A 20,020-nucleotide genomic window follows, 5' to 3' on the forward strand; every position below is an offset into this window, starting at 1 on the left:
GGGTCAGGTGCACAGATGGTGACTCCACCAGGGTCCTGGTCCACGTGCTTGAACTCGGACAGCAGGGTCCCTCTGCAAGGGGCACTAAGCACAAGGCACTGACGTAAGCTTTCAGTGAGGACAGATCACAAGGACTGCGAACGCTTCCCCGGACAAAGTCCAGTCCTGCCCAGAGCCTGTCTGTCCGTCTGTCCTCGAGCTGCTTGGAGGGGGTTGAGCCTCACACGCACAGGTGCCGACTAACCCAGTACAGAGTAGGAACCAGTGTGGACACCGCTGGGGGCTGGTGGGGAGCTGCACAGGTCAGTCTCGCGGTGAGGGGCGGACCCGGTGAGAAGCAGGGACGGACCGTCATCGAAGCATCTCCAGCTCTTCCAGGAGAAAGGCAGGACCGTGCGCGTGGCCAGGCCGAAACCAGGCCACACGAGCAGGGCCCGCACGCGGCCACGCCCAGCTTCCAGCGGAGGCTCCCCCAGCCCCAGGGTCCCAGGAGCCGTGGCCCCTTCTCCCCGAGTCCTGTACCGCCGTCCCCTGGTGGCCAGCCTGAGGGGAGCTTGTCTTCTCCACACGGCCCTCCATGCCATACCCCACCGCTGGCCCCAGAAGGTTCCGGAGAGCAGCGGGAGCGGACCCCGGGGAATGCCATCCCCTCCAGCCCTAATCCTGTTGCTGGGATACTCGCAGGGGTAGAAACGAAACCATGCAGGATTAGTGTCTAGACAGCACGACCTTTCTCCTCCTTCCTAGATATAATTGGGACCCAAATCGCCGGGCGTCATGAGCTGAGACAGGAAAGAAAGGAGGGAGTTGTCGCGGCACTCTGTGGGGACACTCCTTTGGCACAAGGGCCATCCACCACCTGCCCCTGGGCGTGGGGGAGCTGAGGCCCTCGCGTCATTAGCAATGGAAGAACCCAGAGGTCGAGCACCCAGCCGCCTCTCCCACTCGCAGGAAGTGGTCCCTGTGGGCCGGGCACGGGGACCCACTCTGCCCCCTGAACGCACCCAGCAGTGCTCGGCGTCCACCCCACCCCTGCCACGGTCTCCTGCCCCCGGGGGTCTCGGGGACCCTGTGCACTGAGAGCCTGGGGCGGCACACGGCTGCCCCAGGACCGTGCCGTGTACATCCACCTCCATCTTTCTCCAGAAGCTGGTTCTTGGTTCTTTGCACCCACAGGAGCATCTCAACAGATGCTGTGGTCAGAACCACCAGGGCCCCCCAAACACGGGCCGGTGAGGGCTCTGGGAGGGCCCCCCCTCCCCCCCCCCCCCCCCCCCCCCCCCGCACAACCCACACTACCAGCGGCTCAGATCTGACATTTGTCGGCTGGGACAGAAACTCCTGTGCCCGGGGTACCAACAGCCGTGTGGGCAGTTGGCCCCAGCCTCACAGGCTCCACCCAGTGGCCCTGGGAAAGCCAGAGCCCCCCCCCCAAACTTCAGGGGCGGCCACTGGTTCCTGACATGGTACAGGCCTCTAAGGGCCTCCCATCCCCCACTGCGTCACGGGCCCCCCGACCCCAGCCCGAGGCACCAGAGCTCTGTCCTCTGTCATGTTCCAGACTCAGTGACGGATCGCATGTGCCCTAAACACAGCTTGGACAGCCCAGGACAGGGCCCGCCTGTCTTCCGAGAGGAGAGGGGACGCTTGGGGACCCTGGTGGACTCGTCCATGCTTCACGGAAGACAAGAGAGAACGCATCTCCGTGGCAGACGGCAGACACCCAACCCGCCAGAGGGACGGTGGGAAATCCTCCCAAACCAGCGTTTGGGATCCCAACGGTCATCTGTCCAGCCGCTCATGGAGTTGATGGTGCCGAGCAGGCCTGACCTGGGTGCGTTCCGGGGGGTCCACAGTCTCGTAAAGGGCCGGACACCCAGCCCCCCGGGGCCTTGTCCCGTGAAGCCTCACGTCGGCCAGCTCTTGTATGCACATCACACCGACCTTTTCATCGAGGAAAGCGGACGGACAGACAATGGCAGACGGCCCGCACCCCTGGGCCCCTCCTTCATCTACGTAGCACACTGTGGATTTCCACTACGTGACGGGGTCACCAACATGAACGCCACACTCGTGCACGCCCTGCCCGACTCCCGGGAAACCTCCTGGGTGATGGAGGGGGCTCCCAGAGCAGAGCAGCACGGCCAGGGCCGGGGCCGGGGCTGTCTCGCGGTGGGGACGCGGGCAGGGCTGTGACAGAGGCCGCCACGCATCCGCCATCTGCTCTCCTGCAGAGACTTCTCCCGGTGCCAGTCGGCACTTCCACAGAGCCCACCTGCGGCCCCCGCGGCCCAGCGTGACAGACGGGACACGGGCGGCTCCTGGGTGAGCCAGGAGTGAAGCCTTTGGGGGCAAGGCGGCAGACGCGACCCCTGAGAGAGGGCACGGAGCACGCGGGACTGCACGGATGGGGGCGGCAGGCCTGGTGGGACCCCGACTCCGCACGGACCGGCAGACACACGCAGCAGGGTGCCTGTACCCACAGGCCCAAGCAGGGAGGGCGGCCCCGTGACCCACAGGGCACGCAGTGGGGGCTCACCGCCACAGGACGGGCACAGCCCCGGCAGGAGGAAGACAGACGTGGGGTCCCGGGTGAATAGGAAAGGAGCTGAGCGCAGCAGGAGGGTCTCCTGAGGATCCCGCCCCCCAATGTCTGTGTCCCGCCCGGGTTCCAGAAGATCGGACTCGGGGAGCGAAGAAATCACAATCCGCTGGGTGCGGGCGGCCCCGCCGAGTTTCGGGGCTACTTGTGAGTGACCCCCGCACACGCAGTCCTGAGCGCGACCAACCAGGAGAACAGAAGCTCCCTTTCATTCCAGAGCCCTTTCCGGAAGCACGGCAAGGAGGCAGGGTGCTCCTGCTGGAGTGAAGGAGACGTCACACGAGCCTCCACACCCCCGAAGTGAGAGCGCCCGAAAGGACCCGTAAGCCCTGCGGCGCCAATCAGTGCAACTTACGAGCACAGGACTGCCGCCCGTCAGCCGAGGGGCCTGGGCAACACGGGGAAACTGAGGCGAGACACGGTTTTTCCGGGGCAGCTGCTGTGCATCTCCAGTCCACTGGATGGGCGTGGGCTGCAGAGTTCAACAAGGGAGGGTCTGCTAACCAGTTAGGACCAAAAACCAATTTAACTAGTCCTTAGGCCGCTGAGCACAGGTCGGAAGCTGGGACCGGACGGCAGGGGACTTGGGGCCTCAGGCTTCCCATTTTATGAAGAAAGGCCGCCCTGGGGAGGAACTTCACACCCTCCCCGCAGGTTGGGCCAGGAGGCCCCATCCTCTGGCCAGCGCGGTTGCCCCCGACCTGAGGCCCCCCACTTCTGAGAGCCAGCGGGTACGGCAGTCCCCAGCCCCTCCCCACAGGATGCAGAGCCAGGCCTGGGGGGGGTGCTCTCCCTGCCTGGACACCCCCCACATTTGCTCACCGTGTGAGCTCCCAGAGAAGGCCACCGGGCCAAAGAACAGGGGCACGTCGCCCAGTACTCGCAAGCAAATGATGGGGTGACACGAGGGTGTGGCTGGCGTGGCCCTTTCCCTCAGCGAACCAGCCCGGCCAGCCCGCGCCCGCCCCCCACCAGGCCTCCGGGCGCTCTGGGTAACGGAGGCAGCAGCGTCTGGATGGTCCGGGGCTCTGGAGCAGCAGGCAGGGGCTACCAGCCTGCTTGGCACACACCTGGACAGCCTCCTTCAACAGCAGGGCTGGGGCGGGAGGGTCCTCAGGCCCCACGAGGCCCGGCCCCCGGCCCTCTGCCCTCGAGTCCAGCCCTGGCTCTGCCCAGGGCACCTGGGAGTTGTGCTGGGGCCTGAGGCAGGAAGGACCGCCACCTTGGGCGTCCCTGTAGGGAGCCCGCGCCCAGGGGGCCCGAGGGGCAGGAAGCACATTCCGGCCCCCCCTCCCCCCGCACAGGTTGGGGACCAAGGCCTTGAACGTATCAGGGTCTTTTTTACAGATGAGAGGCCTTTGCAATGACCACAATCCCACCCCCTTCAGTGACCCAATGACGGCTGTGCCGTGTCCTGTAGCTGTTGCGACAAAGCTGTGGTGACAGAACAGCACATGCGTATTTTCTTAACAGTCAGAAGTCAGCACGACCGGGCTCCATTCCGGAGGCTCCAGCAGAGTCTGCTTCCTGCCTTGTCCAGCCTCCGGAGGCACCCACGTCCCTCGGCTCGTGGCCCCTCGGCCGCCCGCATGGCCGGTGGTGCCCAGTCCCTTCCCCGCCCCCTCCCTCCGACCACCGCTCTGCCTCCACGGCCCTGTGTCCCGACTCTGCCCCCCACCACCCTGCCTCCCCTGTCCTCGTCAGGACACTAGGGTTACACATAGCCCCCGCTCCCCCCACCCCCCAGAGCCATGTCCCCCCGTCGAGGGCCTTAACACACCCACACGCTCCTTCCCACTAAGCACGGCAGCGTTCACACGTTCTGCGGACGGGACATGGGTGTCTCTGGAGACTGTCACTCGCTGGGCAACGTATGCCGTGGGAAGCAGAAGATAAACGAGTCTTAAATGTGGGGACGTTAGGTGTCCAGAATGCCATCTGTCCTCTCACGGGCGGGCGGGGCTGTTCCCTGGCCCGGGGTCGGGGCCGCGGGGAGGGGGGCCCAAGTCTGTTTAAAATGTCAGATTGCCCCATGATGACACACAAGTCTGTGTTAGGATGGTGCTTTCTTCCATCCGGTTCCAAACCTCCAGCGGCATTCTTAATTATTTTCACAACGCAAGGCTATGAATGTGGAACATCGTGGACTCTGAGTCAGCCTTGGCCCTGGGGGTGGAGGCTCCTTTTAGCCAGAAAACAGGAAGATCCAGGCTGCATCAAGCTGGGTCCCCCTGAGTACCGTGGGGAGACAAGACTGAAATGCCAGGGCCCAGGACGACCAGAGGCCACCACCACCATTGTCCGCTACAGTGGGCGTGTCGTGACCCCACAGCATGACGACGATTAGCCTCAGACCCAGAGAAGGGACCCAAGCCACGGCCAGGACCTTGCAGCAGGGCAGGAGGGCCTGGGGCCCCGGGGGGCACCTGGACTCAGAGGGGTCCCTCCTCCTCCTAGAGGCCAAGAGGCTCGGGGGGCGGAAACGGTTCAGCACCAGGCACAGACTTGCTTAGGGTGGCGAGAAGCTCTTCCGTTGAAACAATTATTTATGTTAGAAAAAGCCCCTCCCAGTTCCCAGCTGGCTCCAGGGGGCACCTGCCCACCTCCTATCCCCTCTAGAGGATTTCCCAGGGGACCTGCAGGTGTCTGAACCGGGGGGCCTACAGGTCAGCCCTGGGGCGAAGGCAGCCGTGTGTGACTTCCGAGGGGACTTCACCTTCCTGGGGAGCCAGGGCAGGGGAGAGGCCCAAAGGTGAGCACGGTGAGAGCAGGCTGAGATGACAAGACAGGAAGGGGCTGAACGTTCCCCTGCCCGCTCCCCAGACGGCACTCCATCAGGCTTGGTCCAGATTTACAAGCACAGACGGGCCCTGGTCCAGGAAGCTCACTGGCTCACAAGGAACAAGAGACTGTCTCAGCAGGAGGATTTTTTCAAAACACAGCAGCACGGTAACAAGATCCGACAAGCAGAGACAGGTCAGCGGCCCTGAGCCCTCGGAGGGGACATGCGGGTGGGCGTGGCGGCCAGGGCGGGCACATTGGGAGGGCTGGGGGGGAGTGGGAGACTCTGATAGACTCGATCACTTCAGCAGACACAGCCCACCTTCTGGTAAGAAACGCAAAACTACATCCTGCTCTCGATGCACACCAGTCCCTCCTTCCAGGCCCCTCCAGACCTCCGGGTGGAAGCCATCCTCACCGCGGTCCCCTGGGCCCAGCGAGGCGTTATCAGACATATCCCAGAAAGCTGACATGTGATGTGCACTCAATGAAGGAATGTCCCACTAAACCCCACAGAGCCCCACTGTCCTCCCCACTGTCCCAGGTCAGACCCAGAGGCACAGAGAGGGTGAGTAACCTGTCCAAGGTCACACAGCACTCAGGGTCAGTGCAGCAATGAACACCTGGGGCCTGGGCTCTCAACCATCGCCGTAAACGGGGTCCCACCCACAAAGGCAAAGGGGACAGCCAGGCCACCCACCCGCCAGCTGCAACAGTCCAGGATTGAGTGACTCTGTAATAGCTTTCTCCAAGGACTAGCTAGCCCCAAGTCCATGCCCACGAAGGCAGAGTAAAGACAGCACCAGCTCACATGAAGAACGTGGCCCTCCCACATGCACTGGTTACGGCCTTGGACACCTTTACCCACAGAATCCTCACTACTTTTCCTATCCCTGCTGTACGGACGAGCCCGGTGTGGTCCCCGAGCGGTGCCGTCCAACTGGAAGAACAGGCCATAAAAATTAGGGAAAAAATAACCCCGTGCCTCAAGAAACACCACGTCCCCAGTTAGGGCCGACCTCAAAGCAGGAAACGCGCCACGTGCTCCCATCTGCAGCAGATGGAGCGAGCAGACGGAAGCGACGAGGGGACCGGGCACCACAGAGCACGGACACCAGGGGCAACCTGGCGGCTGCCAGCCCACCCACCTCGCTAGCAACTGAAAACTCGCAGACTGGGACACTGACATGACTTCTTCCCGTTTATCAAATTAGCAAGACTCTCAAAGCGACAGTGCACAGAGCCGGACAGCCGCTCATCTGGAGGGACACCCCCCCCCCCCCCGCCAAGGGGCCCGCGCTCGGCCCCAACACAGCCCCGACTCAGTCCCAACCACAGCCCCAACCACTGCCCTGCACTCAGCCCCAACCACAGCCTTGCACTCAGCTCCAACCAGAACCCTGCACTCAGCCCCCCACTCAGCCCCCCACTCAGCCCCACACTCAGCCCCAACTACGGCCTCGCACTCAGCTCCAACCAGAACCCTCCACTCAACCCTGCACTCAGCCCCAGCCACAGCCCCGCACTCAGCCCCACACTCAGCCCCAACCATAGCCCTGCACTCAGCCCCAGCCACAGCCTTGCACTCAGCCCCAACCACAGCCCCCCAACTCAGCCCCAACCACAGCCCTGCACTCAGCCCTGCACTCAGCCCCAACCACTGCCCTGCACTCAGCCCCAACCACAGCACCACACTCAGCCCTGCACTCAGCCCCAGTGCGGGCCAGCTCTCAAGGTGACAACACAGAGCGCTAAACGAAGCTCTTTCCTGCCTCGGGATGGAGGTCCCAGCTGGGGAGGCACTTGGGGGCTAACCTCCGTGTCTTTCTCGGCAGGCAGGGTGCCTTGCATACAGAAGGTGCTCAAAAATGCACATGGGAGGGAGGAAGTCACTCGATGAATGGACAAGAGGCTAGGTGGCTGGGCTCACCTGGACGGACCCAGTAGAGTGACCAGCAGGGCCTTGGCACCCAGTGACTCCCAGCCCTGGACCACCCAGAGGCAAGTAAGCTTTCCGAGGTCCCGCACTGATGCCAACCCCCCACCCTCAGCCCCCAGACCCCCAGCAGAGAAGCGGCCCACTGGACGGGTTGGGTCTCTGCCACCCAGAGGGCCCGCCAAGGGATCTGGGAACGTTACTCCTCTCCCCACATGTCCCCTGCCTGCCCTTCCCAACAGCACAGGGTGGGGACCACACTCTCCACCAGGCACTGAATCCATGATTCCTTCCAAGGTGAGGTCCCCGGTTGGATAAATGGAAATGTGGAGAAAGGTCTCCCTTTGTCCTGGAGGTCTGGGGCGCCTGGGTCAGGTCCCTGCAGAGGTGCGGCCAGCCTCCCGCTCCCGAGCAGACGAACCCGCGGCTCACGTTCCCAGGACGGCGACACTTGCTTTGCACAGGTAGGCGCCAAGGGGTGAAGCCGCCGTTGAGCCGCGCCCTCCCTGCACCGCCTTCACGCCAGCCCAAGTCACCCAGAAAGAGAAGGACACCTCTTGCCACACACAGGTCCTGTGGCTCAAACCCAGGTCCTGCCACCAGAGGAGCAACCAAGGTCCCATGCCACATCTCATCCTATCTCCTGGCCTGACGTCCCCCCCCCACCCCACCCCCAGCCTCTGGCTCTGGCCAGATGTCCAATCCGAGGAAACGCCCTGAGAAGGTCAACCTGACCCCACAGGCAGTGCCGTCCCCCACCCCAAAGCCTCCTGGTCCTCCAGAAACCAGGCGTGGCCTAAAGCCTCATCACCACCTAGCTCAGTGCAGGGAGCCCCTGCCTTGCCCTGGTCACAGGGGATCAATCAGCCCAGAGTGACCCCGCGTGCTGGCACGAAATCCCAAAACGACGTACGCGCCTGCGAACAGGTTCTCCTTTCTGGGGCTCTCGCGAAGCAGCCAGGGAGGCCGTGCTGGGGAGGCAGGCGGAGCACAGGACCGGCCTGCAACCCCGCGTGTCATCTGACTCAGCACTTCTGTGATCAAAAGCTCCTTCCGACAGCCCCTCTGCCCGGGCCCAGACCCCCCAGTCCGGATCATCACCCCTGGTCCAGCCACAGCTGAGCCTCTGCGCACCCCCCACACACACCGGGCAGTGTGGGGGGCGGGATGCAGAGGGCCCGGTGCAGCGCGAGGACGTGGCGTGTGGCCTAAAGACGGTTTATAACACGACCACGTGCGCTCACGGCACTTGGAAAGAGCAGCTCTTCCTGCACAGGTGAGGGGAGGGACCCCAGGCGTGGAGCGGGGTGGGGCACAGGGGGCCGAGGGCCTGGCGCGGGGCTAGTCCCAGGCCCTAAACCACCGGGAGGGGAGGCCACGGAGGCTCAGAGCACACTGGAGTCATTCGGAGCCACCACCGCCAAAGTGAATAATCTCAGAAGCACACCAAACAGGTTTTGGGATTCCCCACTGTTTTACCCCCCCCCCCCCCCCCCAAGGACAGCATCGAGTTTCTGTGAGTTTTCCGTGTCGGGTCCTGTGACATCCACTTGTATCGGCTGAGCCTGGAGCCTGGAGCCTGGTTCCCTGGAGAGGGGTCCCCATGTCAGGGCACCCGGTCTGGCTCTCCCTCACAGAACGGTGACCCAGAGCCGCAGGGAGCCGACAGCAGAGCTAACATGGGTGACCGGGGGCTGCCGATGGGCCTGTGCCGCGGGCAGCGGCCGGCCCACGGCAGGCAGAGCGGGGCTGGGGCCACTCGTCAACCACAGCGGGCAGCTAGGCCGACCCACACCCTCACCAGATCCCTGAGAGCTGGCGGCCACCCCCCCCATCCTGGACCCCACCCCTCGGTGGACCAGCCCTTCCCAGCGGGGCTCAGGCCACAAGAGAGGGGGAGGCTCACTGGACATCGCGCCACGAGATGGGTTTTGCCCCATTCCGCCCCTCACCAGCTGGAAGGCACCAGGGCGGCCTAGGGTCCCCAGTGCGTGTTCGTCACCAGGCCCCGCAGGGTCCCAGCGTGCCCTGACCTCCCCGCGTGGAGAACCTAATGGATCGCCTTCGGGGGGTGTGTGGACAGCACCTTCCTGAAGAGCAGCAGCTAGGCCAGCAGCGCGGCCCCACGTGGACGCTGAGCACAGGGGCGTCACCGAGACTCCTCCTTGGGCAACACACGACTGCAGCTGCCCCTCCCAGCCTGGCTGCCCCCTGTGGCCCTGGGGCTGTCCTGGGGGCAGCGTCAGCGCTCACCCCAGACACGGAGGGGGCGGGACACCCACCCGGGGCCCCTCCAGCTCCCCCAGTGGCCCAGAGAACCAAGCCTTTTCAACACTTTGGGAGGAACTAGAGCACTAGTATGTGCACGCACGTGTGTGCACACGCACGCGTGCGAGTGTGGGCTGTGTGTGGCTGCGTGCGAGTGTAGGGTGTGTGTGCCTGCATACATGCATGTGCGCGTGAGTGTATGTGTGCGCGTATGTGTTTGTGATACATGCACACGCGTCCATGTGTGTATGCACACGTGTGCACACGCATTTGTGCGTGTATGCACCCTGACATGTTAGCACCTTCTCTAAGGTGAAGCGAGGGGGGCAGGGCTCTCGGGCGCCCTCACTCCGGGTGGGGTCAGTGTCACTCCTTCTAGGTTTTCTTGAACAGGACTTTCCCCTCTCCTCCTTCTTTTAAAGGAAAACAGGAGTACCCTGAAAAACGAGTTCTGCGGAAATTCAAAACTATCTTATGAAGTCCCGCACCTGAACCTTGAAGACTCCCCAGCAGATGAGAGGACCAGGCCCTAAATACAGGCTGCTCTGGGCCGGAGCATTTCCCACCTGCTTGGGCCCAAAGGTTACTGTGTGAGGTACTGTGTCCTCAGGATGATGGACGTTCAAAGACCCTGGGGCCCACAGGGTGTCAGCTGTGTCTTCTTCAAACCCAGGCCCCTTGTAGGGCCACCGAGGGACCGTGAGCTTCGTGTGCGAGCCCAAGTGGTAACAAGGGGTGGGACCCATGGGCTGAGGGCAGGGCGACGTCTGACAGAGCCAGATGCCAAGGCCAGAGACAAGAGGCATGGATAGAGACCAGGGTCCTGGAGACCCTGCGAACGCCTGCCACACTTGGTCCTTGTCCACAGCCCTGACTCGTGACTCACAAACACTTCCGAACGTCCACAGCCATCTGGCCCACGTGAGTCCACCCCCCCCCCCACCCCCAGAGAGCAGGCCTGCCAGCAGCACTGAGCTCCGGGGTCACAGATGGCTCGGCCCACAGTGCCACCAGGTTTCTAGTTACGGGGGAATGCACAAATCATTTAACAGCATCAGAATCACGACCAACCCTTAGACAAAACAGCGGGAGGCTCTCCTCTGGGAGGGAGGGGTCAGGTGCAGCAGAGACGTGGAAAAATGCATCATCATTTTGGGTCAGAAAAAAATGTGCGAATCAGCAAACCGGGCCTCAACCTTTACTTCCCAAGAATGATTTTAAAGGGTTTCTAGAAGAAATTGAGCCTCTGCTAAATTAGGATTTCACACACATTAGCTCTTCTCCAGTAACACCCAGAGGGGGCGATTATTATCCCATTTCAAGGGGACTTAGTCCCAGCCAGGAGGAACCCGCGTTCCCGCTGAGCCGGCTTCCTGCTTTAACCTCCAGAGTGAGAAAAGGCTGAGCTCCATCGGCGATCTTCCTTCCTCCCCAGAGGATCTGAGACTGCGGCGACCTCACTGCAGCCACAGTAGCGGGCAGAAGACCAAGCAGGTTCCCCACCGTCACTACCCTCAGAACCCCCAAGTCCACCTTACACCCCACCCTTAGAGCTCAAGATCGCAGCTCCCCAAAGCTTACTGACATAACATTATATTGTTTCCACTCTACGGCCAACAGCCAGCAACCTGGATTACAGACTTGATTACAAAGTTTCATAAACTGGGGGCTGGGAACTCCAGAGTCACATTATAGAAGAGGCGCCAGGCTTACAAATTCCAGCACTTGCGGCCCTGGTCTGGTCCCTGTGCGCACACGGTGCAGCCCAGGGGACGGCCCCTGAAGCCAGGAGGGTGGTTGGTAAGAACCGGGGACAGGAAGGGGTGTGGAGACAAACTTGTCTCCTAAAAGGAGAGGGAGTTAACCCAGAGTTAACCCAGCTGGGGAACAAACAGGTGCTCCCTGCAGAGCTAGTCATGAGCGGTTACTTTTTAAAAAGGTCTCTGCTGCTGTGTAACCTGGTGACTCCACCAACTGGAAACAATGAAACAAACTATTATCTTCCTCTCTCTCCAGGCCCGACCCTCCTTCCTGGCCAGCTGCGGCCAGCAGGTGTGTTGCTGCCCCGTGATCGCAGTCAACATTCTCCCACTTTCCCTCCGACCTGGAGAAGAGGGCCGCGCGCACGGCATTCACTTCCACCTGTGACAAAACGCCGGGCTCTCTCGGGGTGGGGGGGCTCCCCCCTTCCTCCCGCGCCACCTCCTCCCGGCCTTTGTTGGGCCAGTTGGGAAGACGACCTGGCCGACCGCGTGGCAGGGGCCGGGGTCCCGGAGCTGGCGGCACAGGCGGTCTGAAGGCGGCTGGAACAGCGTCCCTGCGCACGGGCTGCGGCCCACGCGGGAAAAGCCGCCGGTGCCGGCCAAGCCCTGGGCTTCTGAGCATTGTTCCCGGCCGAGGCCGGCCCTGGCGCTCGGCCGCATCAAAGGGGACCGCGCGCAACCCGACACCCTGGCGGGCGCGGGGACAGAGGCCTGGCGGCCCCGGCGGCGCACAAAGGCTGGCCCTGGGAAATCCGGGCAGTTTCGCCTCAACAGGTTGGAAACCTACGACGGCGGCGCTCGGCTCTGCAGCGCCTGCCCCAGAGACCTGCCGGAGCCCGCGCGGTCACTCCCAGGCCCGGGGGCGCGACCCACTGCGGCCGTGCTGGCGCCGGGAGGGACGAGCCTGGTGACGGTGACACAGGCCCGGCGGGCCGGCGGCTGCTGACCTGCGTCTCCGGAGCCCGTGCGCGTGGACCGGCCGCCACCGCGACCACGGTCCGGGCCCCTCGTTGGCCCTCGGCCGGCAGCGCGGTCCGCCAAGCGCGCCAACCTCCCGGCGGAGTCGCCAAGTTTGGTCAGGACGCCAGGGGCTCGGGGACCGGACGGTCCGCACTGCCCTCGGCCCAGCCCGGTCTCGGCCCCGCGGCGCGCCGCCCAAGAATGAATGGCCGACGCAGGACACTCGGGACACACGGCCTCGGCCTGACCCCGTCCCCCTCCGCTCGACCCCCGCCCGCCACCTGCGCGCGTGGGAGGAGCCGGGCGGCCTCCCGGGAACCAAGCCGAGATGCGCTGGGAGTGAGGCCGCCGCCGCCTGGACCGGCCGGAGACTCGCACGAAGCGCGGATGGCGGGGGACCAGTCCGGGGAACCAACCTTCGCGTCCCCCCTCCCCCCGCTGCCCCCGGGTCTTACCTGGGTCCGCGGAGGCCGCGCGGACCCCGAGCAGCAGGACCAGGGGGGCGAGCACGTCCAGGAGGCTCCGCGGCCGCGGCCGCAGCCAGGGCCACCTGCGGGCGACAGGCCACAGGTCACAGGTTAGGTTGCCGCGCGCCTCCACCGCCCGCCCGTGCGCCCCGCTGCCCCTGGCCGCCCCGCACCTCGGCGCCATGCTCGGCGGGCCGGACCGTCAGCGCCGCGGATGCTGCGGGCTCCGCAGCGGTGCGCCCTCGGCCAGCCGCGCTCCGGCCGCAGGGGACGGACAGGGGCGGGGCGGGGCGGGGCGGGGCGGGGCGGGGCGGTGGGCCGGGGGCGCCGGGACGGGCAGCGGCGGGGCGGGGCGCGGGGGACCGGCTGGGACGAGGCGGGGACCTAGTGGGGCGGAGCCATGGGCGGCTGGGGGCGGCGTGACGGGCAGGGGAGGAGCGGGGACCCGGCGGGGCGGGGCCGGGGGCGCGGGGACCCGCAGGGGAGGAGCCGGGACCCGGCGGGGTGCGGGGTGCGGGGTCGCGGGGCGCCGGGTCGGCCCGGGGTGCCGGGCTGGCGGCGGTTAGGCGGGGACAAACACGGCGCGGAGTGGGATGCGGGCCCGGAACCGAGTGACCCGCTGCTGCCCCGAGTCCTGGCTGCTTCTCCCCGCTCCCGCCCCCGGTCCCCAGTGCTCGAGGCCCGCCCGCGCCCCCGTTCCGAAGGAAGCCGCCTCCCGCCGCTGCCCGCGGCTGCACGTGGGGTCCCGGCTCCAAACGAGGCAAGGTCACGGGACACGCAGCGTGTCAACAGGCGTTTATGCGGGGAGGCGGGCGATTTGAACAAAGACGTTTATTGCCACGGACGGCGAACGGAGGCGGAGGAAGCTGGACTCCTGTCCGGGCCTCGTGGGCGCAGTGGCCGCGTCGCGGTGGCCCCCCCCCAGCCTGGCTGCCTCCAGGGGCGCGGGCCCAGGACAGTAGCACTCTCCTCCAGGCTCCACTGCCCGCCTCCTGCGGTGTCTCTCTCCCCCGCAGAGCCGTGTGTCCCCCCACTCCTGTGGGTTTCTGCCCCCGGGAACAGGCCCAGAGCACCCCTTTCCTTGCTGGGGTCCAGCTGCCCCTCTCCACAGCCTTCCCCGGCTCCCTCTCCGAATTATGTCCCCTCCCCTTGCCCCTTCCTCTGGCCAGACCTTCAGAACCCGCCCCCCTGCCCCCCCCCCCCCAGGCCTGCAGTTCCTTCCTCCAGCAGCTGCGCTTATGGGGTCCTGCCCTTGGAGGCACCCTGGAGACCCCTCCGTGCAACCGGAGAGCCCTTTCTATGGACTTCCAAAGTAAACGCGCCTTTCCCTGGACCTGGGGCTCTCCCAGTTTGCAGAGAACAGAGCCCAGAGCCATTGCCCCTGGCTTAGTAACTTCTAGCTAAAAGTTCTGGGTCCACCCTCCTCCATCCCTACTGGGCCCCTCTCCGGGTTGGGTGGAAAGGGCGCAGGTGGTCCATGGCAAGGGGAGAAGTCAGTGGGAGGCTTGGGACCCACTCTTTTCAAAAGGAAGAACAGAGTGGAAAAGAAATGATTAGTGCGCCCTGTTTTGTGAAAGTCTGTTCCACGTGCCTGCAGAGGGACGGGTGGGGCCCACGCAGGGGGTGTGTCTGCCTCTGATGGCTGTTGGTGCAGCGGGCGGGCGGGCGAGTCTGTGTGTGCATGTGCACTCGTGTGTGTGGTGTGTTCGCGTGTGCGGTAGGCACGGGCATCCTGGGTCCCGATGCATCCCTCCTGTGGCGCGTGGCCCATCAGTCCTGTGTGTCCATCCATCCATCCTTCTGTGTGCGGGCCCAGAGCCTTGCTCCGGGTGGGGTCTGAAGTGCAGGGTCTCATCTCTTCCTTGTCACCTGCCTGGCAGGCCCGTCCTGCTTCCACCCAACCTGGTCTATCCTTGTATCTTCCGGTCAGACGGCCAGCCTCTGCTTGTGTGACTGACGCTGGCCCTGGGGACTGTCTGTGGCTCCAGGAGGTGGTGGCTGGAACAGCGGGGCCTGTGCTGGGTCCCTGCCCTGCATCAGTGGCTCGGGGTTCACTTCCCCTCTCCTCTTCTCTCTTCCAGGGCTCACCTCCCCTCCTCCCCTCCCCTCGCCTTCCTCCTCTCCCCTCCTCCCCTCCCTCCCCTCCCCTCTCCTTCCTCCCCTCCCTTCCTCTCCTCCCCTCTCCTCTCCTCTTCCCTCCACCCCTTGCTTGCCCCTCCCCTCCCTTTCCTCTTCCCTCCCCCCTTTCCCTTCCCCTCCTTCTCCTCTCCTCTCCTCCCCTCCCCTCTCCTCCCCTCTCCTCTTCCCTCCCCCTCCTCTCCTTCCTTCCCCTCTCCTCTCCTTTCCTCTCCTCTCCTCCTCCAGGATTCACCTCCTCCAGTTGGAACCCCTGAGGCACAGAGGCAGAGACAAGCCCACCTTTGCAGGCTTTGGGGGGAAGGCCAGCCTCAAAGGGCATTCTGTGCAATGAAAGTGCTATTAACAGCAAAAAAGTACAAAAATAGGCTTTGTCCTCTGAAGCACTCATGATGGCTCAACTCATAGCTGTAAAAACACACTCTGCATCCTTTTCCCCCAGTTACTACGTTACCACAGGGTCATTGCTCTGCCGGTCCCATGGCATTCACATCTTTTTCCTGTTAGAGACTTCTCCCTTTACGTGCAAGGGATATTCCCACGTGATCGATGTAGAAAAGACGCAAAATAGACACATGCACAGGGGAGAGTAAGACCCCAGACCCGGTTCAGCTAACACTGCGCTGAGGGTCTTTCCTCCTCGTCCACAAAGACCCCCATCGGGTAGGACCAGTGCCCAGCCCCCAGGTGGGCCAACAGAAGTCAGCTCACCCCAAAGGATTGCCGGGTGCTGGGGTGCGGGTCTTCCGGGCAGCGGGGGAGGCCTGGGGGCTCCGGGCGGGCGGGCTGAGGAGAGGCGGAGGGGCCCAAGACATGGGGCCTCCAGAGTGGAGGCCCTGGAGAGAGGGCCCGTGTGTTGCACGGTCCTTGGACACACGTGGCAGGTTTGTGGGTGGCGTGGGTGGCGGCTGTGGACTTCAGAGACAGAACACGGGGAGCGGGCTGAAGCCCAGGTTTGGCCGCTTTGTCTCTTTGTGTCACTTTGTGTCTCGTCCCACTGTGGCGGCCTTCACGGTTTTATTCCACAGGGACAGGTGACAGAAATGACAGAGAAGCGCCGTGCTCGTCCCCAGCCCGGCCCGCGAAAGGCAGAGTGAGGGTCCAGCAGTTTCCAGCAGAGTGCTGGCCCCCACGCTCCGTTGACGGTCCCATCCACGGCTGAAAACAGGCTGGGGTTGTTTTTGTTTGTAGGCTGGTTTTGTTTTGAACTGACACACAGTGTTGGAAAACCGAAGGGGATTCTCTCAAGTCCAGGGCCTGCACCGTGGGGTGCCTTCCTGCTGGGCAGGCCGTCGGGGTGGGGACCCGGGTGTGCGCAGGGAGAGAGACCCGGACAGACAGAGAGGGGCCACGGGCCAGGTGAGCCGAGCGAGGCCAGGGACGTGGAATAAACAGGACATGTGACCCCTACCAGGCCGTCCCTTCTCGTGTGCTGGGAAAGTAACTTCTCAGCAGGAAAGGAAGAAGCTGTGTGTTGGCAGAACAGGCCGTGGGAAGCACAGAGCGTGTCTGGTGCAGGGCCCCGCCCCACACTTCAGTCCCCTGGCCCTGGTCGCAGGGTTCCCCCCCCCCGCCCCCCCCCCCCCCGCGGCCGTGTCTGCAGTGCAGCCGAACCACAGGCGTTCTGGCTGGGCCGAGGACCGGCAGGGGCCCCACGCTCCGGCCTCCGTGGACTCCAAGTGCCCCACCTGTCACTTGGCCCCACTGCCCTCACCACCATAGAGGTGACGGCTTGCGTTTCCTGGTCCCCAGGCTCGCTGCCCACTCAGCCGCTCTCGACCTGGTGCCCAACGGCGCGCCGTGGCGGCTCCGCGGTCCTGTCGTCCCCGCCGCTCCCGAGGACCTCCGGTGGGTGCTCAGGAATCACCTGCCAAGTGGCAGACCAGGGCGGCCAACTGCCTTTGGCGCCTGCGGGTCCCCGGCCGCCCGCTCGGCCTCGCCCAGGGAGGGCAGCTCCGAGGGACTCGAGCCCCTGGCCCGCTGACCCCGGGCAGCCGGGCGATGCGGCCCGTGGTCCATGGGGAGACTCCTCCTGGCAGAATTTGGGAACGGCCAGGGAATGGGGAGACATCCGCCGAAGGGAATGTTGCGCTCCCTGCGGAAATCTAACGAAACGAGGAGCAGAAGCGACTCACACCCAGGCGGCCAGCTGCTGTGGCGCCAAGCGGGCGTGTGAGGAAGGAGAGGAGCCCCGCTTCCGGTGGAGCCCCGCTTCCGGTGGAGCCCCGCTTCCGGTCGTGACCTCCGAGAGCCGGAGTCGCGGCAGAGCTCCGGGCCCTTCTCGGCTCTCTTCCACTTCGCCAAAGCTTCAGACGGTAAACATTTATGTGAATTTTCGTGTGGGCCGTTTCCTCGTTTCAGTGCCGCAAGGAAATGTCTCAGCCCATGTTGAGTCAGCGGAGGGAAGGGGAGGGGTCCCCGAACTCTCAAGTGCATCATCCATCTAACGACCTGGCGCGCTCTCGTTCCCGCACCGCCCTCTCCCCGTAGAGGCTGCGCTGGGCTGCGCCAGCCAGAAGGGAAACACACACCGCCCTTGTATGTTGCAGGTGCTGCCGACACACGCGGCCGGAAGGAAGGGGTCCAGGTGATCCCCGTTTCCTGCCAGCCTGGCAGCCTTCCACCACAAACAGCTCGGCCCCAGCCCCTTTCCTTCCCGGCTCCGGCCAGGCAACTTCAGAGGACTCCTGCTTATCCCCCGAGATAAGCCGGGAGGACTGCTCAGAGCAAAACCATCCCAGCTATGCATACGCCACCCCCCTCCCCCCCCCGCGGGCCCCCACACCTCCAGACCCCTCCGATCCCTGCTAACACACATCCAACCCCTACTCCAGCCCCACCGACGCCGGGCTGTGGCCTCGACCTCCCTCCCTCCCCATCTGCAGTGCTTTGAGCTCAGATCCGTCCACACCAGCACCCCCAGTTCATCTTTCTGCAGAGCCCGCATCGCTCCCCAGCAATCTCGTTCCTTCATTCCCTCACTCTTTCAGTTCTTTCTCATGACCTTCCCAGGCCCCACGGGTAGAATTCAGGCCCCCACAGGGCAGCTCCTCTGCTTCCTGACCAGAAGGAAGGGGGGAGGGAGTGGAGGCAAAGATGTGAAAGCTGAGTCCCGCGGGCGCTCCAAGGTGCTCCCCACGAGGAGCACGGCGCCCAGTGGAAACTGTCCGCACCTACCACAACCTCGGACTTCCGGTACCCATCACCTTATATTCAAGGCCTCTGTGCAGCCTTCCGCTCACCGTCTCCCCCAACATGTGAGCCACCTGAAGACATAAAACTAATATACGCTTCTAACTCGTTATAAAAGTCCCCAAATGCTACTAGTAAAGCGCAGGTCCCGCCTGACCTGCCTTTACATTTCCATCTCCTGACAAGATAGCCCCCGACATGACCCTTCTGCTGGTTATTTTAAAATGAATTTTAGAGATATGTGTTACTCTAGAAATGTAGAAAGTTGTTTTGTGGAAATTTTAGAACATACATGAGATAATACTCATGGTTCTAAAATTTGCTTGTTTAAAAAATTTTTTAATGCTTATTCATTTTTGAGAGAGAGAGAGAGAGAGAGAGTGAGAGAGCGCACAAGCGGGGGAGAGGCAGAGAGAGAGAGGGAGACACAGAATCTGAAACAGGCTCCAGGCTCTGAGCCATCAGCACAGAGCCCGACGCGGGGCTCGAACTCACGAACCTTGAGATCATGACTCGAGCTGAAGTCGGACGTTTAACAGACTGAGCCACCCAGGCGCCCCTAAAACTTGCTTTATTAGCACAACATATGTTGTAGCGTTTTCGCGTCAGTGGATACACATATATTTAAAAGATTACACACACGTTTCGTGGCATGGAAGTAGCATACTCAGCAATCCCGCCACTAGCGAGACTTAGGTGGTTTTGAATTCCGTGCTTTAAATACTATACTGCCTTGGAAAGATACGGAAACCGTGAAAAAGAACAAAACGGAAGAGACGAACGTGGAAACCACAGAAAAAGTGAAGAATGCTTTTGATAGGCTCACCGGTGAGCTCAACTTAGCCAAGGAGAGTCAGGAATCTGAAAACAGCTTTACGGAAACCTCCGCATTGAGACACAAAGAGAAGACAGGATGGTACGGAGGACAGAGCTGTACATCCGGGAGCTGGGGGAGCAGAAAACGGAAGAAAAAAGGCTGAGACTTTTCCAAAATTAATGACAGACGCCAAACCATAGATCAGAGCTCAGAGAATGTGCATCAAGATAAATGCTCAAAAAAAAAAAAAAGGAAAACAAAAAAACAAAACAAAAACTCCATATGCATGACACATTCAAGCTGCTGGGGAAAAGACACAGAGAAAAATCTCTAAGGCAACCAGACTGCCAACGCAGAAACATTAGGCGCAGAGAAAAAAAAGATAAGAATTATGACACAAACCTCTTTAGAAACCGTGTAGGCTGGATGGAAGTGAAATGATATCCGTGTAGCCGTCAAAGAAAAAAGAAGTGTTAGTTCAATATTGTATACCAGAGGAAATATATGTTGAAAATTAAGAATAAGACGAAGCAAAACTATGGGAATTCATTGCGGGCATGTAATCTGCAAGAAATGACTGACGTCCATCTGCTGGAAAGAATGGTATCAGACCCTTAACGGGGTCTTCACGATGGAAAGACGAGTGCCAGTGGAAGGAAGGAAGACGAGATCAACTCTTTTCTCCCCTTATTTTTAATTGCCACAAATGAGAGCTGCTATCTACAGGAAATAGTGTCATGTTGGTGGTATACATAAAAGTGAAATGTGTGAAGACATCAGGAAGGATGAGAGGAAGGGGAGAATATTGTTGTAAGTTTCTTAACTACATATGGTCTAAGACTATATGAAGGTAAACTCTGAGTAATTTAAGATTTATCAACTTTAGGGCAGACGCTAAAACTTTTTAAAAGAAGCATGAAGTAATAATTCAAGAAGACATAGGAAATGATTACAAAAATGCTCAATTAACCAAGAGAAGACAGAAAAAGAGTAAAAAAGAAACAAAAACAGATGAAACAAATAGAAGGCACCTAACAAAATTACAATTTTAGGCCAACCTTGTCACTAATCACATTAAATGTGAATGGTCTAAACATA

At 62.1% G+C, this 20,020-nt stretch overlaps 1 protein-coding gene and 1 long non-coding RNA gene across 3 annotated transcripts in view; one reads left to right on the top strand and one right to left on the bottom strand.

The window, feature by feature from the left end:
- The window catches only part of COL18A1 (collagen type XVIII alpha 1 chain), a 92,114-nt gene extending 79,017 nt beyond the window's left edge, over positions 1-13,097 (bottom strand). For both annotated transcript variants that reach the window (XM_027041411.2, XM_027041409.2), the window contains exons 1-2: positions 12,951-13,097; positions 12,766-12,860 (exon numbers count right to left, since the gene is read on the bottom strand). In XM_027041411.2, the coding sequence (XP_026897212.2) occupies positions 12,766-12,860; positions 12,951-12,961 (106 nt within the window). In that variant the 5' untranslated portion in view covers positions 12,962-13,097. The remainder of the gene's footprint in view (positions 1-12,765; positions 12,861-12,950) is intronic.
- On the top strand, positions 7,055-12,754 carry LOC128315080 (uncharacterized). Its single transcript, XR_008297478.1, has 3 exons — positions 7,055-8,595; positions 10,010-10,182; positions 11,604-12,754. It is a non-coding gene; the product is annotated as an uncharacterized LOC128315080 (long non-coding RNA).
- Positions 13,098-20,020: the final 6,923 nt, after the last annotated feature.

Source organism: Acinonyx jubatus, chromosome C2 (assembly GCF_027475565.1).
Source record: "Acinonyx jubatus isolate Ajub_Pintada_27869175 chromosome C2, VMU_Ajub_asm_v1.0, whole genome shotgun sequence".
NCBI lineage: Eukaryota > Metazoa > Chordata > Mammalia > Carnivora > Felidae > Acinonyx > Acinonyx jubatus.